Here is a 27167-nt window from a genome sequence, read left to right as displayed (position 1 = left end):
TTGAGCTTACGTCTATTATTCAACTTTTCTCTTTTTAAATCCTTCACGTGTGTCTTGTGCCTCCTGTGTCTTCTGTACATCCCTCTAAATTGCCTTGTTGTTGCAAGGTGCCATACCAAAAATAACTTTATAAATACATCACAGTAAATGCTGCATTTAAAAAAATCAAGTTGATTGACAGAAAATTAACAATTGTGACCAATTCGTTGCTTTTTAAGCTGTAAGCTGCAGTCAGCCATCCTCTCTCTCCTCTCTACATCACCACTCTTACACGACTTCTTTTTCTTTTTTTGAGGCGACTCTCTTTGCCTCTTTCTTTTCTTCAAGCATTTTTCTTCCCTTGGCCTGTTTTGGTCTTATAATCCGTCACCGGGAGCGCTGGAATTGGTAGCTTTCCCCTGGAGGATCCTGCTCTCTGCCTGTTCCCCCCAAGCAGAAAGGACCGCCTCCTTTATGGAGTTCTCTGTCCTGATTGGATAAAAGGAGGCAGGGATACCAGGAAATGTATTTTCTCTTCTACTGCATGAACGAGGGGAGGAGAGACCTGGGTTACTCACCAAGACGCTCCATAACAGTGATTACTGTTGGGAAATATAGAGCATAATAACACTTACAGCAGCTTTGAGTGAAAAAGTAGATGTTGTCATGTGTCAACCTGCCATTTTTCACTATTTTCTGATATTTAACTAATCGTCATTATCTGACAAAATAATTAAAAGATGAAATCAATTCTGAAAAGAAACAATAGCTGCAGCTCTGACATCAAAATGGCAAAAAAAAACAAAAGAAAAAAAAGTAAATTATGAACTAGCTGTTCCATGCAATGATCTGTGTTCCACTGGTTATTAATACATCAAACAGAGCGTCAAGATGGTCTCGGGGCTGAGACGAGCACCGTGTAAACTGCAACCCCCTCAATTCAAACATCGCTCGGGGACCTTTGTTGCATGTCATCTCTCTCTCTCTCATACATCTCATACATTTCTTGTATGTCTGCCTCTCGACTTTGTACCGAGTTAAACTGAAATGCAGCAAAAAGGAAATGATTAAACCAAATAAAACTTATTTACACGTTTAACAAGAATCCAATGAAAGTAAAAAACAAAAAATTTGGAATTATCCTTCCAACCTTAGGTGAGAGATGAATCAGTAAAACTCACCGTCCTGCTGATCTTTCATACATCAGGAAATCCTGCCAACCTCCTCCTCCTCCCATCATCCTCTTTGTTCTCTGTTGGTTTCTTCCCAGGAGGAGATGTGCCCTAAAGGTGAGGGGGTGTCACCTCAGCACTGCGTGTGGTCCTCGGCAGTCAACATCAGGGATAAGTACATCTACGTGACGCAGCCCCTCCTGAGCCGACTGCTGGTTGTCGATATTCAAGCGCAGAAGGTGGTGCAGGTGGGTGGAGCAGGTATCACGCCTGTCGCAACACACAGAAGTCAAGTCTCAGAAACATCTCAGAAATTATTTATGTATGAGGAAGTGACTGACATTATAAGGCCTCCGTAGAAAACTTTGCATATCGGCAAAGTTGAGTGTCAAAGAAAAGTAAAATTAAAAAAAGTTTCTCTGGATAAAGTGCACAATTACCACTGTTTACTGAACAATTTTAAGATTTTTTTTTAGAGATGTCCAAATCTGTCCCTTCAGATCAGTATCAGGGCAAATCCAGGCAGATTATCATGGATCCTTATCGGTTCAAATAAAGCCATCAAAATCCGATCCTTTCTTTACTGTGCTGTGGTTTGTTGATGTCAGCCTGCTGGTATTGCAGCGCGTGTGGATGTGAAAACAAATTAGTGATGCTGATCATCATTAGCAGAGATAAATTAAGATGTAGCAGTGTCTCATTTTAGCTAGTTTTCTCTTTCTTCGGTTAAAAATGATAAACATCGCCAGAGGCAGGTCATATCAGCTGCCAGTAATTCATGTTAATTATCAATCAGTAAACTTGATAACAGATCTGCTTTGGAGTTATCCGATTGATTTCATCTACGCAGATTGTGTCTTTTACTTGTCAAAGATAATTTGGGAGGGAGGAACCACCACTCTGTAACACCACTGTACAACCGTCAGTTTAGTCTGTAGTTCCAACAAATCCGACAAAGCGGCATGTTTTCTCTCTGGCTGAGCCCTTCAGGAGTCTCCAAATTAAACTTAATACAGTATTTGGATCAAGCAGCTCAAGAAAAATTTGTGTATGTATCAACATATAAGTTAATGTAAGTCTGGCATGGATTCTTAACTAACTGAAATTATAGTTTACATTAAAAAAATGCTCTACTGACAACTGGAGCATCCAGTGTGTAGTTATAACCTCACTGTGTGGAAGCAGGTCCTGAATGCTGCTATATCAGAGTTTAGGGGATTGTTAATGGCTCTGTTCTGCTTTTTATTTGATTTTGGGAAGTTTCCATTTTGCACCCCGAGCACAACTCTTTATCCAAGATAGCATAATGTTTACACATGTGTTAGTGCTCAGTCTTAAAGCCTTTTTTCTGGTAAAAGTGAAACATATTGTTTTAAAATACAAACAGTGAAGCATGAATGTAACTTCTGTGTTACTGCTGCGAGTTTGTTTTTCTATAGAAAGCATCCGAACAGGCTCAGAACTCGACAACAGTCTGATGTTACACTGTCATCCTATAATACTAAGGCTAACAAGCTCTACACTGCAATATAAGAGCATACAGCTTTCTTGATTCTTATGTCTTCAGCTGTTTAGGATGGAACATGTAGCTATAGCATCACATGATATCATGAGTGTAGTCGGAGATTAAAAATCTGCTACTGACAGTTGTCATTTCACGGTCGCCAGATAGAAATGGAAAGCTTGACAGGCACAGCCAGGAGGCTGGATGAAATGCTTTTTATCCGTCGCAGTTCCACTTACTGATTGAAGATGATAAGAGATATATTTGAAACTTTAAATTTAGACTAAACCATACGTATCAATGCAGCCGATGTTTGGCTACATGTCAACGTGAGGAGCGTTCGATTCAACCTGCCACGCTGTCGAGCTTGCCGCTGATGTAGGGAGACCACATGCAAGGTGAAATAAATCAAATGCACCTCAAGCACTTGAAACAATATGGTGCCCAGGTGGGTGCTGGCTGCCTCGCCATTCGTCTTGCCTGTAATGGCTGTTTAGAGACTGAATCCCTCGGGGGTTCTTCCCAGGGTCAACATCATTTATACCGAGGTACAGGATGAGAGGAAATAGGCCCGACTCAAGGAGAAGGAGGCGGGAGAGGAGAAGGGAGATAAGTGAAAGTCTGAGTAGAGAGAATGAGAGAAAACTGAGGAGATCACAGGGCAGAAATGTTCTCATAAACCTGTAACCTGACCATGTTATTAGTTATAAGTAACAGGAAACTAAAGGTTAGATATTTATACACACTTGTCACTTATTTGGCTCTAAATACGTGTTTGTTTTTAAGAATGTCAAGAAAAGGGTTAATTGTTCTTATGTGTAGTAAAAATAATTAATGGTCATAAGAAAAGAAGAGAATGTGGATTATTATCTTGGAAGGAGAAACCGAGGTGTCTCCTAGCAGAACAATTAAAGTGAAGGTCATGACCTTCGGCTTATTGCAGCCAACCATCTACCACTTTCTCTCTTTCTCCATCCAACACTGTAAAAAAAACTGCTTCCCTTCCCTTGATCACACCATTTCTCTCTTACCTCTCCCCCCCTCTCTCTTTCTTCAAGACCTTTCCTGCCCTCTGGGTGCAGCAGGTTAATGCATCCTCCCCTTCTTTCTTTTTCTTCTTTTTACTCTTATCTCAAAGCTCTTTTTCCCCACAAAGCACATCAACAATGGCCTTTAGAACAAGAGAGGAAGTGGCAGACAACAATGGATGCACTTTATCCACCGACAGAAGGAATGCATGAACAAAACAATAGCTTTAATTGTTTTAACAGTAAAGTCAGAATGCTGCATTTATTATCCTCACAGGAGGTGACGAAGTCCGAACTCTACATTATCATATTTTAAGAAAAAAAAGGCGAGCAACAAGTATGAGATTAAAGCAGAAAGATTTTTATGAAATACGCCCAACTTCTTTGTCTTTAGGCACAAACTTGGACAAAAGTCTTATCCAGTTTTAGTCACATTAATCATTTAATCATTTCAGAATAAATCATAACAAATGTCTCAAATAGTAGCTCCCTCTCGAGAAAAGCAGAAATTTACAAAGGTTAAATCAGCAATGTAGATCCTAGAGAAGCACAGATTGCTGTCTTGTGCACCTTTTTTTTTTTTAAATGCTTCATATTTCTCCAAACCTTCAGTCTTCAGGCGTGTTTTCCAGCAGATGCTAGATGAAGGCCGTGAACATGTGCACTAATAAAGGCTTTCATGGTTTTTTTTGCACTTTCTCTGCATGCAACAGCATGCAGGGAAAGTGCACCTTTGTCAATTTTTTTTCAACACAAAGGGCCTCTAACCTTCACACTGATGTGTCAGACCCGAGCCAGCTAACCTCCCAGTAGGCATGATGGAAAAAAAAACAGCACATCCGCTAATTAAAAAGGAAGCCAGATGGCAAAGACCTCTGGTTATGTAGTCACTTAAACATACTATGCTGGAGAGGCAGCATGCCTCTCCAGCGTCATCCAGGTTTCTTTTATGTTTTATTCTTTTCTCTGTGCCCCAATGAGCATCTTGCTTTCAAAATTGTTCTTTAAAGTAAAAATATATTTAGCTTTCCTGAATGCGGAAGTCAGTGATCTGGAACACCATTTATTAATGCTCCTATTTGTCTTACTTTTTACTTTTGTACCTACAGTTTCCATTATGCTTTAGGGCGTGTGAGTTATAATGTCAGCATGGATTCAGTGAGTTACCGGTGGGCTACAATCTGTTTTTAGCTTAGCTTTGTTCACGTTTTTAGTAAATCAGAAGCCGAAGTAGTTACTTGCACTTCTGCAGTTATAAGGAAAGTCTTTTTCCTTTTTAAGAATTTATTTGCAAAGGATTGAGTCATTCAGCCTCAGAGGGACAAAAAAAAAAAAAAAACACAGTCCACCTGTGGTTTTCAGAGCGGTGTAACAGAAATATGTTTCTTTTTCCTTTTTCAAATTGTCTTTGGTTGAATAGACACCACCAATTTATTTTTCTCTTCCCTTTAGTTCTATGTATCTGGATAGCTTTGGTATGAGGTGCCAAGTTTTTCGGCTGTAAAAATCTCTGCCTTCTCTCCACCATAATACAACTTGATGGGACTCGGCTTGTGGTGTTCAAAGCAGCAAAAGTATATGTGGGAAACTCAACATCAAGATAATCCGCAGACCTTGCTGTGAGCCGTTCCTTGTAAGAATTATTTTCTTTCTTACAAAACTGCAATCTGCCAGCCATCACCACACAGAAGCAAGTGTGCATCTACTAAGGAAGGCTAGCCAGCTAAGCTAGCTAGTATTACACCTCAGCCAAGGAGGCGATAATTAAAGGATAAGTTAACCCAAAAATCTAAATTCAATCATTATCTACTCACCTCTACGCCGATGGAGAGTCGGGTGAACAAAACAGTGTTGCAGCAGCCTCCTAAACAAGTGAAGTAGATGGAGACTTTTTCTGTTTTTATACATGACTCGAAATTAGTTAGGGTGCTGGGATACGTTGGTGTTTCACTTGATTGTTTATTCTGTGACATATCTGAATTTTTATTTTGTGTGTAGTGAATATTTCTGGTCCCCAAAAATAACACATTTCATTCGACTTTTATTGAATATCCATGCACACGCACATATGCACCCATATCCCAATAGCCCGAACTAATTTTGAGTAGTGTATAAAAACAAGGGGAAAACAATATTAAACGGCTCCAAACAGCTCGTCAGGAATAATACAAGTCCCCGGAAGCTCTGAGATCCCAAATTGATTTGAAAAGACGTGATTTACACCCTCGACGTGCAGTCAAGCTCGTGCACCCTCTCCAGACGAGGTTCGTGCTAAATCAGTTGGGGACATCAGATCTTTCGGAGACTAGGATTACAATGTTTACGTTTTAAAACAAGTCCACATCTACTTCAATTGTTTCGGAGAATGCTGCAGTGCTGTTTTGCTGTGAAGCTCCAGAAATGTTTTCCCATGACTTTCTATCACCATGAGGGTCTGTAGATAATGAATGAATTTTCATTGTTGGGTGGACTTATCCACATCCTGTGCTGTCACAAGCCTCTTGTCCTTGAGTAGCCTGTCTAGCCTAACCCTGTCCCTTTAAGCCTTTACAGCATCAGTTAGCTACAGCTGCTATAATCTGCTGCCGATGATGTTTAGCACCAGCTAAAGAAAAATGAGAAGCTGCTCCCTCTCTTTGGACAAACATTCGTGAAAGAGCAGAAGTCTAAACTTTTGTGCACCTAAGCCTTGCTCATATCTATTTATAACACCAACATTTATTTGTACAATTTGGTCCTCAATTCAAACCTAACAGTTCCTGCATGCTGGTGTTTTAAGAGATGGACACATCCAGTCCATTTCCTCCCAGTCTGCTGCACTGTGGCCTGACCTCAGTTTTACCTCTGCTACCATTTATGGAGGAAGCTAAACGCACGCAAAGGCAAATTCACATGTACAAACATACATGCTGAGTTGGCACTCGGCTGACCAGTGGAGAGCAGAGGGCCGGACCTCCCATTACTGAACACAGGGCTTGTGGTCTCGCTCCGCTGGTGAGGGTGTCAGCAGCTCCCTGTCCACCCAGCCAGAAGCAGGGTAATGGATTGTGTTATTCTTTGTTGTTGACATTGCAGCAGACCTGAGGTTGAGTACACCCCCCCTCCACCACACACACACACACACACACACACACACACACACACACCACTGCTCTCTGCTCTCCCTCCCTCCCTCCCTTTCACTCTCTGCAAGTTATTTTCTATTTTTTCTATTCTTTCACCTGATGTGTGTCAAATAATCCTCACCACAATCTCCCCAGCAGTAAACAGTGTAAAAGTGCACATGTTGTACACTTTCTCTTTCTCTTTCTGGCGTTCACACCTGCTCAGTACTCGATGTGGTAACAGCTTACTCCTGAGAATGTTTTGCTGCTGGGTAGGACGCGGGGGTCCATTTTAACAAATTTGCAAGGTGCTACTTGCAACATGAGATTATTTCCTCTCACGTTAGTTTAGACACGTTTAAGCTGATTAAAACAAACACCAAGCTTGCAACACAGGCACGAGCAGGCAGAATGAGTCGTGTAGAAAACGGGACACTGGCTCCTTTTGCGATACAAGCAGCGTTCACAAATTGATTTTATAAAACTTGGCTACAGTCTAACCTATTATTTAGTTAATTGAGTTCAGCAAGGTGCAGTTTTTTTGCTTTTATCCATCAGTTTCGGATGTTGACCTCTCTTTAGGGGTCCAACTAAAGAGCGCTTAATGGTGGGGTAGTCCAATCTGGTCTCCCAGTTGCCAAGCTGTGAAAATCTCATACAGTTGTAACCCAACAAGGACTATATAATTATGTGATATTGGATGTCTGAGGCCGGCACAGACAGTTTAGAAAGATGAAAATGTAATCAGCTGATACATGAGACATTGTTGACAACAATCCCTTCAATTTCCTAATAAAGAATTGTGACCGAGATTTGTGTCGAGCATTTTAACGTTGAATAATAATCTGCCCTCTGGTGGAAAGCTATGTAATGACACTACTTTCTTTGTTGACATTTCTCTGCTGCAGTTTCTTTGTATCATAGGTAGAAATATTTGCAGATAAATAACAATACAGCATGCAGCATCTGTGATAAGTTGGTAATGGTTGATAACATGCAGGTGGAGTTTAATATGTCCAAGTAATGTAAATATCAGCTTTGGTGACTTTTCAGCACCATGGACAGAGCTTCAACTCTTCTCCCTCTTCTCTCCGTCTCTTCCAGGCAGTAACAACGGATCCTTTTCCGGTGAAGATGCTCTATGACAAGTCACATGACCAGGTGTGGGTCCTCACATGGGGGGATATGGACAGAACACATCCAACACTTCAGGTAAGGGTGTTTTTGTGTCTTTGTCAAGCTTAAAAGTTTCTTCAGTAGTAGCAGTTACATTTTGCTGTTTGCAGCCAAAGCCGAATTGCTTCCTACACTAGACGGCTAAATAACAACAGGGATTGAGTTGGTTTCATCCCTACCTGCACGCAAGGTGACATGTTGGTCCGTGTCGATGCTACAATCTCAGTATAATTAATCTGTTAAGTGCACAGGAAGTTCATCCCCATATCAGCCTCATTTTTAAATCAGCTTGGTGATTATTTACATAAAATTCAGCCTCTGAAAGTACAAAATAGTCTCTTTAATACTGTCTTATTTCTACAACTATTCCCTTCACACACCCACACAAACACCTACTTTTGCTGTGTGTACTTGTGAACTCTGATGAGCTATTATCTTCCTCTGAGAATATAATCTATATAAGCTGTAGAAACTTCACAAAAAGAGGAAAACACCGCCTCGTAACTAATTGAGCTCCGTTGTGTGCCCGTGTCCCTGTTTACGAGATAAGTATTTGCGCGACAACATCTAATCTATGTATGTTTTAGAGCATTTACCGAGCCAGCAGAACAGCATTTCACAGCTGCGGTGTGCCTCGTGCCCGGCGTTCCCTTTGGACCGCTGGTGTTGGAGGCTTCACAAATGAGAAATGATCACAGGTGCGGTTGTATTTAATCCACCTCGAGGGATTGGGTGAGGCGAGGGAAGGGAAAGGAGGATGCAGGGTCGAGGAGGTGGAGGGAAGGAGAAAAGGGAACAGAGCTGGTGCCCGTGGGAGAGGTGGGATGCTGTTTTTTATGGGGCCAGCGTGTGTGTGTGTGTGTGTGTGTGTGTGTGTGTGTGTGTGTGTGTGTGTGTGTGTGTTTTCCTGTGTAACAGTGGAGGACACTGCCACGAGTAAAGCCACCAAGGGGATCCCACTGTAATCTCTGTAATAGACACAAACATGTTTATTGTTCTGCTCCGTCCCATTGGACAGAAAGATCCCATTATAATCATGTGAGGTGTTTACTGTTCGGGGGGGTTGTGCTGTGTCTATTCATTATGGAGATTTCAGAGGGATGATACACTCAAATTTACGATTCTTCGGAGGATCTTTGGAGTGAAATGACTCATTTTATATTCAGGAAATCACTCGCAGCGTTGGCTTTAAACACTGGTGGTTTCAAATAAGTTATTAATAGTTAATCAGCGGTTGTGGAGCTGTTAATGGTACCGCAGTCGTTTGTCGAATGGACCTATAAATAATGCTTCTTCATGAAGCTGTAGTTGTGTTTCTAGAAGAGAAACAGTTGAGAAACTAACTAACGGTGGATTGTTTTGGAACTAAAGGTGCCACTATGGTCTGGCAACAAAATGTAGCGACAAGACAACCACCTGTGTGTGGGTGTTAACAGTTTGCTACTGATTCACAAACTGCACGGCCAAGTGGACGGCATGTGTGTGTAGCATTGTACCTTTTCTTCATAGAGTTTAGGAGCCCAGATAGCAGACAGAAAGATGCATTATTTTAGTGCGTACACCTGATTTGGTTTTAATAGTTATTATTGGCCTATCACAGATACCGTATATTAATATCGCCGTATCTGTTGTTCGATATGGGTTGATAAGAAAACTGTTTTTTTTCTAACATAACACAGATGCATGTGCACCAGCTTCACTTCCATTCCTACAATTATCAATAAACGGATGTAGAACCCTCCTCAAACATATTTGCTTGTTTAGATGTATTTTAATGTTTTACATCTAGAAGAACAGAAAATAAGAGGTGCAATGCACGTTTAACCGGCTGTGTTTCATCAGTGAGGTTCACCCACAGCATCACAACAGCGGTCATTACACACAGCTGTGGCTATTAATAACACTGTGCCCACATATGTACCTGTAAAACATCAATCATCATTATTAAATGGTAGAAGGATGAATAATGGTTAACCTACAGAGCTCATGTTGAAACAGACTTTCGTGAGTAAAGCTTTATTTCTATAGTACATCTCTAACACCGAGTTACAAAGTGCTTTACAACAAGAACAATATGGATTAAAAATAATGTATAAGAGAAATACCCAGCACAGAGCATACACAATGCAAAAGATTGTCAAAAGTACAAAGACACTAAAGCATACAGAGATCCATGATCCAAGCCAGCCAAGAAAGTGTGTACTCAGCTGATCTGATGGGGAGATTGTTCCAGAGTCTGGGTGCCAGCACTGCTCAGCCGCTTCTGGCTTTAAGTTTAGCACGTGGAATAACAAAGATGTTCTGGTTGGATGACCGAAGAGGATGGTTAGTGCTGTTGAGGGTCGGCAGCTCAGAAATGTAAGCGGGGGCTAAATCATGTACTAAAATAATCTTAACATCACCTCTGAACTTGGCTGGCAACCACTGCAGAGAGGCTAAAATCACTTTAATGTGGGATTTTTGACCAGTCCTCATTAAGAGCCTCGCTGCTGCATTTTGAATTAGCTGTCAAGTCGTGCCAAAAATGATAACACAAGACATAAGATAGTAACACAGAATGCAAAATGACACACAATGAAATTGGCAAACAACCTAAACAAGTTAGTCATGTCCACCTTATTGATTCAACACAGCTATCGCTACAAAAACTTGTGTACGCACTGTCTGAAGTTAGCACGAGGTACCGGATTCTCAGAGCACATTCTTCTTCCGGGTTGGAAACTCGTGCACGTATACATCCGGCCTTCGTTTGCTGGCTGGAGATTTGTTTCTGTCTCAGTTAAGGTGCACTCTCGGGGTGTTTTTTTTACGATGGACCTGTTTCTACACTTCCATCAGAGTTTATAATCTCAAATGAAGCAGAAAATTCTTTGAAAAGATGTTTTTCATCACAGACAAAAACAATCTTCCCCTCATATAATTTGAGACAATCACAGTACAGACAGCAGCTTTGCATAACATTTCTCTCTCTTTCTGTGGCTGCTGCTTGAACAGCAGAAAACACATTTCTGGTTTTGTTTTCTCCCCCCGTTTATTCATTCCCCCTCTCTTTGCAGTCGTTCAGGAGTAATGAATAATTAGAGAGCAGGGCATGAATCACTCAAAAATGCAATTGCAGGGAAACCGCATAATGGATTTGAGTCTACGTGGATCACGTCACAAATAAATGGTCTGATAATGTCGTTATCATTTGGACTGAAAGTAATTGACCTGTTCGGCAGCAGCCTGTCACGCAGGCCCCCGCTTCGCTTCAGCGGATCATACATGTGCATGAGTGTGTGCCCTGTGTCTGTGCATGTTAATGTGTGCTGCTCATGGTGTGTGTAGCTGCGCGTTCGGCTCAGAGCGTGTGGTACTTTTTAAGCAGCCAAGTTTTAGGATGGCTCAATATCTCTGTGTAAACATCAGAGGGAGTGTGATTGTCAATTCATTAGAGAAGACAAATGGAGGAATCTCTGCCGGGCAGAGAGAGATGTGGCCTTTCAGACTGTCAGTCCGGTCTGAGTCTACGTGCCAAGAAGACATTTAACTCATAGGCACTTTGTTTTCCTCTCTGCACACACACACAGACACACACAGGATTCCCCATCTGTTCCCTCCCAATTCATCTTCTACGAGGTTTGCCAAATATATGTTTAGGACTGATTATCATTATAAATTAAATCATTATTACGATGATTCAGGCTGGCAAAAATCATTTTCATCTTTTATTCTTGTAAACCTCATAAAGCCACTTTTTAAGTTGGGGTTTTTATTCGGTATGGCCCAGTTTTGTCATGTTTTGTTTTGCCTGTTCTAGTTTTTTTGACCCGTTGCTTGTCTGTCTCATCCCTCTTCAGTGTTCACAGCGCAATTATTACTACTATTATAAGTAACAAGGACAATGAGAGCGTTTTTTTGCAACATATTATGTCCTTAAATAACACAACTACAGCTGATGCAATACCCTAGATGAGCAGAGGTGCAACGTATGATAACTGTCAATTTTCATTTTATCAACCCAGAAACCAGTCGTTGCAGGTTGGGCTGGGTCATTTGACATGAGTGGCGCTACAATATCTGAATACCAGGACTATAACCAAAGCAGTTATTCTTTAATGCCTATACTGTAAGGTAAATTACCATGTTTATGCCAAACGTCTTGGGGTGTTATGGCACACAGAAGTCGAAGTTCAGTACACGTTTGGTAAATTGGAAATGAGCAACAAAAAATCCCAAATAGACAAATAGACTCTCACATAGGTCATATTTTTAAGCTGGTCTGATAAACAACAACAGGTAATATGGCTCTGTTGTCTTTGGCCCTGTCTGCTTTCACTGCTTAAAGGTGTTGAACTACTGTTTTTTTGCCTCGCTCATATCTGCTCAACATGTTTCCACTCACATACGACTGTCAAACAACGCCAACACCCCGTCCTCGTAAGACCCATCGTTCGTATGGCTGCATGTACCAAACCCTGATGTCCGTACCATGACCGTTCAGGGTGAATGCATGAGCCGTTACACCCCTATAAACATCTCAAACACCAATATGTTTTTCTGCAAGAACTTTACCTAAATAAAGAAGAGTCGATTAAGAGCAGATGTATTATTCTAGACGGGGAACCTTTTTGCATTAACACTGCAAGTTGTCAAACAAAGGCAAATTTACAGATCAAATTAACATTTTTAAAACAACTTTTACTGTTTGCAAATGTGGACGATTGTATGGCATCAAAACAAATGAAATGAAATTAGCGTTTGACATGAATACCTGAGCCGTACATTAGCAAACATCTGTCTCCTCCATTCTTCTCCTCTTATGCATGCATTTAAAAATCTTTCATTAATCCAGTTTTTTTTTTATCTTGCATTGATCTTCAAGCAACGAGCCACTGCGAATCCATAATATGCTTTATTGCTCCCCCCGAGCAACAGGATGAGTAATTCTGACAGTATATACTGTATAAGAAGGACAATTTCTGTAGCCATGTAACATGGTTGTGGGGTTACATGAAAGTGCCTTGTGAGATTTATTGAATTCAGTAAATGACATGAATACACTGGAGCGTTTCAGGTATTCCATCTCATTTGGATGCACAGTAGTTAGATAAGAAATTAAAAAAATAAAGGCTACTCAAAGCTTCTGGAGAGTGAATGTTGTTGAAAAGCAAAAGCTATTCAGTCAGAAACCAAATCCCCCTCAGGTATTAGGGCAGCCAGCGAGGCGGGGCCGGAGTAAAACTCCACTGGGCCTTGTTGCTGAGTGTGTGGATATGAAATCCCAAGGATGAGTGATGACAAAGGGAAGCTGGTGGCATTAAGTTGAGAGCACCTGCAGCCCTGGAGACCACAGCGGCTGCCTAATAATACATGAGCGATACTACCTTGAACCTCATTAACTCCCGTCATTGTATTCTGCAACTGTTGTAATGACTTCTTTTTTAATGAGGGATTCTTTTCATGTCTCGCGAAGCAGCGAGAAAAGCGGCAGATCTATTTTGTTAAAAATGGATGAGAAGGTGGGATGGATGGAGGAATAGAGAGAGCTTTTGAGGAGTGTTGCAGGAAAAATAACAACTTGGCAACTTAAACTGCTATTTTTATTTCCTAGCATTTGATAGTTCTGAGGGAAAGAGTGTGGCGCCTGGCCCCCCACTGGGCATCAGGTAGATGTTCAGCTGCAGCAGCGCGAGCGTAGACATCAAAATAGATTTCACACTTAGTTCTTTCCTTTTTAAAAACAATCTCCTATCTGCTCTCTAGCAACATTTGCCTTGGCGTCTAAACCTAGAACCGCATCAATGAGCCAAGCTTCCCTGACAGTGTCTGAGTTAGTTTACTCTGGCAGAAGGCTTATGGAGCAGAAGTCGACTGGTTGCCTTTATAATAAATGCACAGTCTCACATGCGTATAGGTACCATAAACCACTTCACTCGTCCTTGACTGTGACCTGATGATGAAGGAGGCATGCATGATGAAGCGTGTGTCACAGACAAGGCGGTGCATCGGGAGCCCATCAGAAGTGTACGCACTTTGCAAACATGCTGATTCAGTGCCAAGGAGTACGACGTGAGCGATGGAGGCCGTTATTGTGGTGTGTGTGCTTCTAAAACAGCCATCACTGAATAAGACGCTTTATCAGACAACTGAGGTGGGCCCCCACGTTTCATCAGCTCGAGTCATAAAGTGCAGATGTTTATCTGCTCCGGGATATATGGGCACGTCACCTGGACAAGCTCCGGCTGTTAAGACCGGGAGATATATGAGCCTTTAGTTCATTTACAGAAACTAGCGGCGTTCTGATGAAGCTGAAAGGTCACGGGTTCAATCAAAAACACTCGTATTTCATTCTTCATGAGCATCTTTGAGCAAAACACTCGACTGAGACCGGATATTTAAAGACTTTTTTACATTAACGCAACTGTTTTTAATAAGAACCCCTATAATTTGTTGCACTTGAAACTTGTCGGTGCTTTGTCAGACAAACACATTTAATTAACATTTGTGCGCTGCGATGTCTTGTAACGTATTGGCATATTCACCGATACCGACTCATCTGAGATAAATGTCAGCCTGTCTGACTAATTGGTTTAGTTCTACGCTAAACCTCAATCTTTGAAGTGGTTCTCACAACGTACAGAACTGAAGTCTCATTCATCCAGTCTGTTGTGTCTGGAGGCAGTGCAGCTAAAGCACACATCCTCCCTCTGTGTTTTCCTATTGAACACACAGATATGTGGTTATGTACTTATACAGTATAATCCCAGAAATATCCGATCGGCCTGTGTGGAGGTTGAATAGTAAGCAGATACCAACGACTTAAGATTCAAAACAGGTTTGTCCACCAGAAAGTGCTGACAAGCTGATTTTCTAAATGTAAAACGTCTGGTTCTGTACATAACTTGGTCACAGTTCTGTTAAGTTATTACTTCTATATGAAGTTAAATTGTATTTGTTTTCTTAAACCGCAAGTTATTTATGTCATTATCACAGAATAACTACTTATCTTCAGTTAGTATCAGTCGGGTTATAGTTGGAGTCACATTATGTTTACAGCGGCAACAGTTAGTTGATTTATCAGTTGGTCAATTGTAAGAAAATGTTGGCAGGTATTTTGATAATCGATTAATCGTTTCAATCATTTTTCAAGCAAAAATGTCTCTTTCCAGCTTCTTAAATATCAGGATTTGCTGCTTTTCTTTGTCTTTTATGACAGCAAATGAAGTGTTTTTTGAGTTCTGGACTGTGAGTTTGAAATGAATCTATCAATCTATTCATCTGCAAAAGTCGGGTCAAATTTATTCATGAAGTAGATTTAAAAATCAGGTCATCTTGACCAAAGTGCTGTACAGTATTTGAGCAGGCAGCTAAAAAATATAAGACACACCGACAGAAACATCAGGGACACAAACACACAACAGGTATGTTTAGGTCAAAAATCAGCCACACCAGGATTCAGACGCTGAGGAGGAAAATAAATAAACATGGGGTTTTTTTTGGCCGTGTTATTTTTTGAACGTCTGCCAACAAAACTTGACTTTCAATATCACGGCTCTAATCGTTTTCTATCTTTGTGTTGGTGTTTAATATTCATGCTGTCCTGTGTCATTTGTCTACAGGTAATTCCTCAAGCCAGCGTGGGAGAGGTACATCACGCCATCCGCACAACTTTCCAGAGAGTCAACGACTTCTTCATCCCTCCAACCAACCTCATCATCACCCACGTGAGGTAAAACGGCACACACACACACACACACACACACACACTCAACCACCTCTGACTTTAAACACAGGCGACCTCATTGCTCGCTCATCACAGCCGACCTTCTGAAGTAAAGGGGAAAAGAGCAAATGAGAATTCTAATGAGAATCTCGATGTGTGTTAATCTAGAGAGGCTATTAACCTTTTTCTCTGAACTTTGTCGATTCAGGTTCGCCTTCGTCTTCCTCAAAAATGAACCTGCGGTGCACAAGATCGACCTGGAGACCTTCCACCGCGTCAAGACCATCAGCCTGAAGAACTACAGCTGTATACCTGTCAGCATGGCCTACACACATCTGAGCGGCTTCTACTTCGTCCAGTGCCAGAGCAAGAGCCGCCTGCAGGCCCCGCCCCAGCTGCTCATCGACAGTGTGACGGACGCGGTCATCGGTCCGAACCTAAACGTCACGGGCCAGCCTTTCGTGTCGCCCGACGGCCGATACATCGTCACGCCTGACCTGCAGAGCTCAAAGCTGATCGTACAGACAGTTTCGTTCCAGGGGGAGCTGGGTCTGAACCAAGAACTGGACGAGTCCATCGCTGTCTCTGATCTGGCTTTCCAGCCATCCTTCACCGAGTCCAACCAGCACTTGGTCGTAGCCACCTCAGGCTCAGGCACGGACCTGCTATTTGCCGATCTGTCCTCGGGCCGCACTGAGGTTCTCCGGAGCCTCAAGGAGCCTCTAGCCCCACAAGCCTGGCCCTGGGGAGGCCCCAACAGAGTGGTGGTCTCCAGCGGGTTGTTCGGACAGTACCTGGTGACGCCGTCAGCCGAGTCCCTCTTTGTCCTGAACGGCAAACAGAGAACGCCGCACTGCGAGGTGTCAGATATCAAGAGAGGGAACACAGTTGTGTGGGTCGGCGAGGTATGAGTAAAAAAAAAAAAAAGTTAAAAAAAAGAAAAAAGGGAAGAAAAAGAAAGCAGGGGATGTAGGATGAGGAGAGACGTAAAAGGAAAAAAAAGGAAAGATCAGGCCAAATTACCTATAATAAAGATTTATGTGAACATAAGTTGTGGACTCAACCCTGGGACTGAGCAAGAAGGATACACGCCTGGGTTTATTGTAACAAAAGTACACTTAAAAAATAGAGTAATTGAGAAAACATTAAGAAACCCTGTTGTGATATTTCTATTGGGAGAAAGTGTCAATGCCGTTCAGTGCAACAGTGATCTATGTGCACTTAACTATACAGAATTGTACATTATTGCACTTCCTTCCATGTTATCACAGCAAATAGGTACCTGACGAGGGGTTATTAACGAACTATGAACTATGCACAATGCTCACTTTTTTTAGAGTAAAAAGCTTTCCGATTTTTGTTTATCTCAACGATGTTTGTCGTTTTTCACCAGTGCTGCATATAATCACCACAAACTGTCCGTCTGTCCCGTCTGCCTTTAGTGTATGTGTGTTCTGAGTCCTTTTAAAAAGCTACCAACCCCATCTGTTTACTCGCCTTCGTCATGGTATTGTACTGTATCCTCCCTCTGAGAGCTTTCATTCTCCTCATGCCGGCAGAGGTTGGCTTTATGCACTTGTGTAATACCCTCTATTTACATTGTCTATCCAAAGAGCCCGATTGGTCCATTAGCCGTCGACAATGGATGTTTTCGCTCGCGGAGGGAGCCCGACCAGAAATGAGCGGTACATCTAGTGGTCTCTTGCAGTGGTATAATCTGTCCCCCGCTGTCTCTCACATTTATTCTGTACCTGCAGCACAGCTCGGTGCTGTGGAGCCTGAAAATGCCACTTAGCAGATTCCCTCAGGGTAATGACTCCGCTTTACGCTGACCCACATGCCAAGGCTGTGCCGAAAAGTGGCATCAACTCCGCTATCTGAACTGGCTGTGAGCATTTGTACTTCCTCCCAGAGAGCCGTGCGTCAAGATCAAATCCAAAGGCAGGTAGAGGTGGCAACTGTTCAGCTTTTTACTTTAAGATTGTAACACACAAAGATAACATATTTTTATTAGTTTCTATCAGCTACATACACACTGGAAAAAAAACAGGCTGCATCTCAACACCTAGCAGCCCGTTTCAAAAGTAGGGATACATTTTAACAGACATTAGCAATACGCGGTTTTAAGCAACATCCACTTATTGATTGACGTTTGTGCAGGTTTCTTTATCATAATTCTTATTAATAACAATGTGTACCTACTTTTGAAAAACCCCGGTATTATCTGTCTCGAGGCAGCAACCGAACAAACACCAGCAACTCACAACTCATCCGTCAAAACAGCCGATATTTTCTCTTCGTGGTTGATTTACTTTTTGCCATTTGCGCTAATCAACATAACGCTGCTTCTTGGCATTTGTCAAAACGTTACCAGAAATCACAGTAACCATAGTGTCTCTGATGTGTTAGCTCTGTCGACACACTGGGCGGCTCGTAGACGTCGGACTGAAAACGGCTTTTTCGTTCTTCCTTTTTACTCTTTATGCTGCGTAGCCTTTCTCTGTGCCTCCCAGCCTCAAAACTACCGCTAATAAAATGGATAACCTGATTTTTTGATAAGCAGCCAAATATATAAGTTCTCCCTCACTAAGCATTTAAATCCTTTGTATTTATCGAAGCTGCCTGACATTACATGGATGAGAACTAATGAATTGCATACTTAGAATAACTAATATTTATTGTATTTCTTGAATGTGTTGGGTTCTCCAAAAAAAAAAGGTTCGTCCAAATATTAAATTTCAGTCATTATCTTCTCACCCCCACGCCAAGAGAAAGTCAGCTGAAGCGTCATGTTCCACAAAACATTTCTGGGGCTTCACAGCAAAACAGCTGGGACCTGTTTGTGTTAAAAAAATAACCGTGAAAAAAAACACAAAATGGCTCCATACAGCTAATCCAAGTCTCCGGAAGACCAGAGATCCCAAATAGACTTGAAAAGACGCTATTTTACCCAGTTCTAAGCCAAACATTTCGTTAGCTGCGTTTACATGGAGCCTTATACTCCTAAATCTACTAAATCTTAACTGGTTGCAGAGCGGTAGTTTGAACCTTTTCTACCAAATAAAATTGTCCCACGTAAACAATATAACCTGGTTGTCTTCTGGCTCCATTCTTTCAGCACATGCGTAGTGACTCCATTTACCAAAGATGGCGGCTTCTAAGGTGGTCTAGCGTGGAGACCGTTTGCTTTTAATACAAACTGGTAGAGAACGTAACATAGACGATGATAGATATCCATCTTTAGGACAGAGCTGATCAAACATGCACCAAAAGAGATTTTTTAAAATTCCAACGAGGACGAGGAATTCATGACGTAACATTCAGATTAAATTCGCTGTTGCATGTAAACATCGGACCCTATTTATCCCGTCCCATGTGAACAGTTGATCTGAAATCTTCAATGGGAATATTAAATATTATCCATGTAAACGTAGCTAGTGTAGCTGTAAACTAAAAGCGTTAGCACGCACCCTGTCTGAAGTGGATGCGTTAGCTCGACTGCGTGTCGAGGGTGTAAATAACGTCTTTTCAAATCAATTTCATTTCCAGAGACGAGCTGTAGGGAGCCATTTCATGGGGAAGGTTTGTTTTTTTTTTACATTATAAAACAAGTCCCTATCATCAGCTTGTTGGCTGCGAAAAATCATCAAGTTGAGTAGATCATGACTGAATTTTCATTTTTAAGTAAACTTATCATTTAAAAAACAGTTAAAAAACAGCTAAATACAAAAAAAAGTGTACATGGAAGACATAATCCAGAACAAAAACAATGTCAACTTTCTGTTAAATCAACTAAAAAATAGTGGGCTACAGAAACAGTGGCACTCAGGCTCAACCCCTGCAGGGAAAAGAGCAACATTTTCCTCCTGCTGAAATGTGATTGGCAGCTCCCTCGCACAAAAACTGTATGTAATCACGGAACAAATACTCACAGCCTTCAGGATTTTGTAGTTGCTGACCAAACAAAGACCGGCCCACCCACAAACCAAGATGTCAAAGTCCAGCTTTGGGTGTACAAAAAAACCTCTGTGGCAGTCCTGTAAGAGAAGCGTACCGCTGTAATATCCAGCTCCGGGTGTCATGACTGGAAATCTATCTGCTCATGTGTTTTTTTTTTTATGTTTTGTTTCCCCCCCAGAAACAAACAGCAGCCCAAAATTAAAATTTAAACCATCTTCTCCTAATACGTAGTTGTGCCTGTAACTCCCCAATGCGATGCCATGTGTAGGGTAGAAAAACCAAGCTGTGTAAGAAAAGAAAAAGTAAACGCAGGAGTGAAGCAGACTTGTCGTTCTCGTTTGTGATTCTTAGGTATTTGCTGCTAATCTGCCATGAAAATCCATTCTGGCGTCGAGAGCCTGTTTGATGAAACTAATCGCAGGCGATGACTTATACAGTACCGATTCTTAGACCACTGTTGCACTGAGGAGAGAAATATAATACCTGACATATATTTATGTTTATTGGATGGACGTTTGTCTGATTGGTAGCCCAGTTTTTTCTCACCGTGTCAATGGATAAAAAGAAAAATATCCTGTTAAAGTATTCCGGCTCTGATGCTTCTTAAAGTCACCACCCCATCCGAAGTCACTCCCCCGACGGCTCCAAACGAGTAATCTACTCCTCCCACATGCATGTAATGAAATAGATCCTCGACATGATTATCATTGACCCTCTCTCGGCGGTCTCTCACAGTCACACACACGGTTTACAGTTGCTTGTGAAAAAAAAAAGAGTCACTTTTCTGCCCTCTCATCGTCACGTCTGTCAGCTTTATCTCTTAAAGGTCGATTCAGCAGTATGACATCGCTACTAGAGCCAAGGAGAGCAAGAACAAAGAGACTGCACCTGCGCTTGCTGATATAACTACATTATTGGCTAGCTCACGTTGTTTCGTTTCGGGTCACCCTCAGTGTCACATGACTTATTTCCGTACCTCTCCTTTAACCCTCAAAGTAAACGGGGGGGCTGCAGAAGCTGAACCGCTTGGTGTGATAGACATTGATAGCAAACCACTGTTGTAGATAACATTGTTCATGTTTAGAACACGTTCAGACATGACAAAAACTGACTGTACAGTTTTCTTTATGCATTTTGTGTGTTCTGGTTTATGAGGGAATTGTTTTGTAAGAAAAAATCGAATTAAATATATTGTAAAAATCAAGTCGTGTTTGCCGTGTCTTAATACGTTATTTGATAGGAAGTCATGACTGTTTTTCAATAGCAATTAGTCTGATAATTACTTTGGCTAATAGTTTGGTATTTAAATGTCAAAACAGTTAAAAAAAAGAAAAAGATAATTATTCTTTCTGCCACAGAAGACACAGAAAAGCAGCAAATCCTCACATTGAAGAAGCTGGAAATGAAAACTGGAACATTTTACAGATTATTTAAAGTGTTACGGTTTCATGTTATGTTGATCGATGTGTTGACTCTTTTCAACACTACTGTCGCATGTCATTCAACAAATAATTATCTGGCATGAAGGCGACATGTCGGTTGTTTGTGAGACAAAACAAGGAAATTCCAATTTTTCACCATTTTTCTGACCTTGCACGGACACGGATATTTACTAATAACAATCGTTGGTTGCAGTTGTAAACACTTAATTTCACAGTTCTGTAATCTCTTAATAATTTCCTCAAAAGGACTGTGTAATTTGGTGCTAAGAACCGCTCCATTTAAACCCCAAGTAATCGTTCATTCATGACTCATTTATTTATAATTGGAAATTTTATTCTTCGTTAAATGAAAAGTGCACCAACTGAAGACTGTTTCTGATTTTGCTATAACTACACACACACACAAGGAAAATTAAGAAAATACAGACTGTCAAAAACATTTTTACCTTGGTCGTCTTCATTTGCTGAAATGGTTAATTGGTCACCAGAAAATTCATCTGCAACAATTCTGATAATTAAGTGATTATTTTTCCAAACATTCACCAGATCAAGCTGCTAGATTGTGAGTTTGCTGCTATTCTATACCTGAAATGATAGAAAATGGACAATTTTTGGGTTTTGGATTCTTGGTCAGGCAAAACGTGGAAAAATAAATCCTGCATCCGTCCTTTTTTTACAGATCTGCACCAAAGGATAATGAGGTCTATTCTGGGCTGAGACTCATCCTCCGTCCATGTTTCATGAAAATTTGTCCAGTAGTTTTTGTGTAATCCTGCTGACAATTAACAGTGATTGATTTTTTCCACACATTCACTAGATCAAGCTGGATTGGATTCTTGGTTGGGCAAAACAAGGTTAAAGAAAGTGGAAAAAGAAATCCGGCATCTGTCCTTTTATCCAGATCTGCACCAAAATGTAATGAGGTCTATTCTGGGCTGAGACTCATCCTCCATCCAAGTTTCATGAAAATTCATCCAGTAGTTTTTGTGTAATCCTGCAGACAAACCAACAAAGCAACCAACAAACTGACACGGGGCTAAAACAAAACCTGTTTGGGCGGAGGTTATTAATCATTACCACATACAGTACAGAACAGTATATTGCAATATTCCTATTCTGTTATAATTGTACATAAAAAGTCCTATTAGAGGACAAATCCTGCATTCATAAACTTCGGACAAAATAAGACATTTGACGTCACCTTGGGCTACGAGAAGCTGTGATTTTCTCATAATTTTCTGACATTTTGCAGACTGAAGACCTGTAGATTAATCTAGAAAATAACTGTCATTTGCAGCCCTGCTGAAACGTTCAATAAGCCAGAGTTCATGGTATTTAATCACGTTCTTCAAACAAGGCCTCCAAATACACACAAGCTACCTCTCAGCACCTTGGAGGTGTTACAGCTGACAAGGTTAGACAGAGCGACAATTTCAGCTCCTGGAAAATTACTAGATATCCCCGTCTGCGATGTGACATTCATCCCCCCCGTCCCTGCCCTCGTCGCAGCCGCTGTCATTTATGGGCTCGGTCCTCTGATGAGCCGGCATCGAGCTGGCCTTCACTCCTGTAAAAGTTAATGTAATCTATTGTCTATGTGTGCTCAACACGCTCCCAACAATCCATGACCATCACTTACAACACCGCTCTACTGAGGGACGCTGTCAATACTCTCTCCGTCAGTGTCGGAGCCGCAGAAAGAGAGAATAAAAGACTTCCTGGAGCCGAGAATCTGATCACACAGACAATTAGCATCCTGTTCACGCCTGCTTCAGTTTCCTGTGAGTCACAACGGAGGAAGACGGCAGCCTTCATCCTGTCTGCAAGGCTGACACCACAACATGGTCACACTTCTGGTCATCATGATCACTTTCATTTTTCACAGTCTGATAGCAACATAAAGTACAATATGAATGTACCTCCACAAATACAAATCATGATGGTGGCTGCTTCTCTTTACATTGTTTACAAGTGTTCGGGGGAAAGGCTGCTCACACACTGGAGACTCACACTGGGCCCATTTGTCTTTTGTTATTTCAAGTACCTTGCACACTACGGAAGCTCTGAGGGTCAAGTGAAGAAACTTTCTTTTTTTTCTGTTGAGACATTTTCTAGGTCAGACATAGCTTGTTTTCTCTCCTGTGTTTATGACTGGAGAACTGGTGAGAAAAAATATTTCAAGAGAAAAAACATTCACTCATGAAAAAAACATTTTTTCACCCTGAAAAAAAAAAAAATTCTGTTTCACACATTTTTCTTTCTCCTGATTTTTTTTATTTCACTCGGTTTCACACATGAAATAAACACTTTTTGTCCAAAGAATTTATTTTCTCAGTTTCACACGATTCTTTTTTATTTCCCCTGAAAAATGAAGAAAAAAATTTGTCTCACATGTCACGTTTGAAAAAAGAGTTTCACACATTTTTTTTCCTCCTCAATTTTTCACTGATGAAATAAAAAATTTTGCCATAAAAACATTTTTTTCTCAGTTTCACTGGTGACTCTTTTTTTCTTTCTCCTGAAAATGAAGACAAAAGTTTTGTCTTAAAAAAAAATTGTTTCACACATAAAAAACATTTCTTCTCCTGTAAAAAAAAATTTTGTTGTTTTTTTTGCACTGGAAAAGATTCTCCCCTGCGAGAAAATCAGTTTCAAATCAGTTTCACACATCAAACGTGAAATGAAATACACATTTTTTTGTCCAAAGAGTTTCACAAAAAAAGAAAAAAAAAAGAAAGAAATTCACTCAGTTTCACACATAAAATAAATATTGTTTTGTATAACAACAAATTTTCTCAGTTTCACACGTGATTTTTTTTATTTTTCCTGACAAGTGAAGAAAAAAATGTTGTCCTAAAACATTTGTTTCACACATAAACTTTTTTTTCTCCTGTAAAAAAAAACATTTTTGTCATTTGTTTTCACACATGAAAGAATTTCTTCTCCTGATTTTTTTTCTTTCTTGAACGGAAATAAATTTCCCCCCTAAAAGCATGACAAAGATTTTTTTCACTAGTTTCACATGTAAAAAACATTTCTTCTCCTGTAAAAAAAATCACTCAATTTTACACATTTGTTTTTGTTCTCCTAAACTGTTTTCTTTTCACTCGGTTGTCAAAAAAAAGATTTTCTCAGTTCACACGTGATGTTTTTTCCTGACAAATGAAGAAAAAAAATGTGTTAAAACATTTGTTTCACATGTAAACTTTTTTATCCTTTTTTTTCAGAAAAAAATTACCCCTGAAAAAAAAATCAGTTTCACACATGAAATAAACAAAAAAGTCTCCTAAAAAATAGTTTCACTGAGTTTCATATGTAAAAAACATTTCTTCTGCTGTAAAAAACTTTTTTTTTTCACTCAGTTTCACACGTGAAAGAGTTTCTTCTCCTGATTTTTTTCTTTTTTGAAGGAGAAATAAATTTCCCCCCTGAAAACATGACAAAGATTTTTTCACTCAGTTTTAAACATTATTATGAAAAAACAAATTTTGCCCTAAAAACATTTTTTTTCTCAGATGTGACTTTTTTTTTATCTTTCTCCTGAAAAATAAAGAAAAAAATTGTCTTTAAAAATTTGTTTCACACGTGAAAAAAACCTTTTTTTTGCATCCCCTGTGAGAATATCAGTTTCACACATGAAATACACATTTTTTGTCCTAAAAAAAGAGTTTCACTGAGTTTCAGATGTAAAAAAACACTTCTTATCCTGTAAAAAAACACTTTTTCACTCAGTTTGACACATGAAAAAAAATGTTTTCCCCTGAAAAAACAAAACTCGGCTTCACACATTTGTTTTTGTTCTCCTAAATCATTTTCTTTTCACTCGGTTTCACACACGATATAAATATTGTTTTGCCATTGAAAAATGTTTTATCAGTTTCACATGTGATTTTTTTTTATTTTTCCTGACAAAATGAAGAAAAAAATGTTGTCATAAAAAATTTGTTTCACACGTAAACTTTTTTCTCCTGTAAAAAAAAAATATTTTTGTGTCTCGTTTTCACACATGAAAGAATTTCTTCTGCTGTTTTTTTTTCAGAAAAAAATTACTCCTGAAAAAAAGAAATCCCTTTCACACATGAAATAAACAAAAAAGTCTCCTAAAAAAATAGTTTCACTGAGTTTCACACGTATAAAACTTTTCTTCTCACAGATGAAAAAAAACATAGAAACAGAAAAAAATGTCACTTGTTTCCCACATGAAAGAATTTCCACTGAATTATTTTTTTCACGCAGAAAATAAAAATTTCCCTGTGAAAAAAATCTGTTTTACACATGACAAATTTTTTTTCACTCATTTCACACATGATTTTTTTTCTTTCTCCACTCGCACATGAAAAAACTGAGTGTAAAAAAAAAAATTTTTCACTCTGTTCCATACATAAAAACAAATTTTGCCCTAAAAAGTTTTTTTCACCATTTCACGCGTGAAATCTTTCTCTTCTGAATTTTTTTTTCCTCGTTGAAATTTTGAACTTTGACCTCCAAGCGTTCCAGTTGCACGATTAAGTTAATAAAAACGTAGCTTACTGTAACAAAATGATGTGTCTCTGGCAAGTGGATATATGAGGTAACAGCCGTTATCATACATTTCATTTTACGGCACTTTTATACCCGGAAAGGTATCTAAATACTTACCTAACATAATTTAAACACTGTTGTGTACAAATACATCCGACCCCCTCACCATACGTGTTCTGTGACGTCAGACAACTGCTCCCTCATGAAGTCGGGGTAGATGGATGGAGAATTAAAATCTCTAGCGGACGCCTGGTTTTCTTCTTCTGTGGTGGAGAGTGAGAATCCTCCAGCCTGTGAGGACCAGCAAGGCTTAAATTGCCTCAGCGGGCTCATTTGTGTGAATCTCACTCCGACTAACAAGGTTACTCACCTCCAGCACCGAACCCAGTGGAAAGCGGACCTGGGTGAAAATAATACTTGCAAATTAGGTTTTTTTTCTTTCCCTGCTCGAACGAATGTGTCGAGTTTGATTATTTTTTTCTGAAAATAACTGATAGAAAGTTACAGAAACCCAAGAAATGTACTTTTCTTTCACAATGTTTATAACAAAGACAGATAAGAAACCTGCTATCTGGAAAATCAGGCAAAGTTCACGCTAACAAACACCTTCAAAAGAGATATGTTGACATTTATACTTGAGGGCTGCTGCTTCATGCCTCTAATGAACATGACCCGTGTGAGAGCATGACTGGAGCCGGAGCTGCCCAGCTGAGGATGAGACTCCCGTGACATTTATATCATCGGAGCTAGTTTGACCTCTGAGAGGTTGTATCAAATACACACATGTGTGGTGACACTTTATAATACAGCCTGAAGTTTACAGTGTTAAATCATTATGTGAGTCAGATAGTAATAAAATACTTAAAAGGTTCTTACCTGGTTCCCAATAGAAGCCGCCGAGTCTTTTATTAGGGTGTGATTCATACAACCAAATGACACCGTAAATGACAGGCTGTTTTATAAAGTGTTACCACAACTGCCATAAAATGTGTTTTAGGAACTCAAATACTCAGAGGGATTATATGTCGAGGATTAAGTGATAATTAAATCACTCCATCTTTAAGTGTGAACGCAGCACTTGTCAGATGAAGTTTTGGCGAGGAAACATTTTTGGTTTAAGCAGGATTAATATTGGTATAAGAGTTGAGTAACTAACATGGAACAGCTCCGGTCTTTTGGCTCTGAGATGCTTCTTTTTACTCAAAGCAGAAACCGAAGAGTCAAACCACTCAGACATACGCCGACAGCGCTAATCACATTATCAGATAACTGGCTGTTTGGGCCACCATCTGCGAGTGTTAAAGATACATACTTCATCTAAAAGACAAGCAAGATGTTCTTTTGCACTGTATGAAAATCTTTTCATCAGAAGACGCATCAAAACATGTGATCATCAATAGAAATACTGTAGTATCAGCAGGTGTGGGATCTTTTCTTTACCCTTCCTGCCAGCATGCTAACAATGACAACATTAATGTGCTGGTTTCAGGCAGGAAAAGTCCAAAGATCATCACAATTCATCCTCTGGTCACCATCTATGTTTGTACCAAATTTCACGCCAAACCATCCAAAAGTG

The 27167-nt window shown here is 40.2% G+C and overlaps 1 protein-coding gene across 1 annotated transcript in view; it reads left to right on the top strand.

Moving 5' to 3' along the window:
* The window catches only part of fstl4 (follistatin-like 4), a 196780-nt gene extending 177985 nt beyond the window's left edge, over positions 1 to 18795 (top strand). Inside the window, exons 12-15 of the mRNA XM_073478835.1 lie at positions 1250 to 1399; positions 7892 to 7999; positions 15565 to 15674; positions 15877 to 18795. Coding sequence (XP_073334936.1) covers positions 1250 to 1399; positions 7892 to 7999; positions 15565 to 15674; positions 15877 to 16579 — 1071 coding nt within the window. The 3' untranslated portion in view covers positions 16580 to 18795. The remainder of the gene's footprint in view (positions 1 to 1249; positions 1400 to 7891; positions 8000 to 15564; positions 15675 to 15876) is intronic.
* Positions 18796 to 27167: the final 8372 nt, after the last annotated feature.

The sequence above is a fragment of the Pagrus major genome, chromosome 13 (genome assembly GCF_040436345.1).
Source record: "Pagrus major chromosome 13, Pma_NU_1.0".
Classification (NCBI taxonomy): domain Eukaryota; kingdom Metazoa; phylum Chordata; class Actinopteri; order Spariformes; family Sparidae; genus Pagrus; species Pagrus major.
This window is presented reverse-complemented; position numbering and strand designations above follow the sequence as displayed.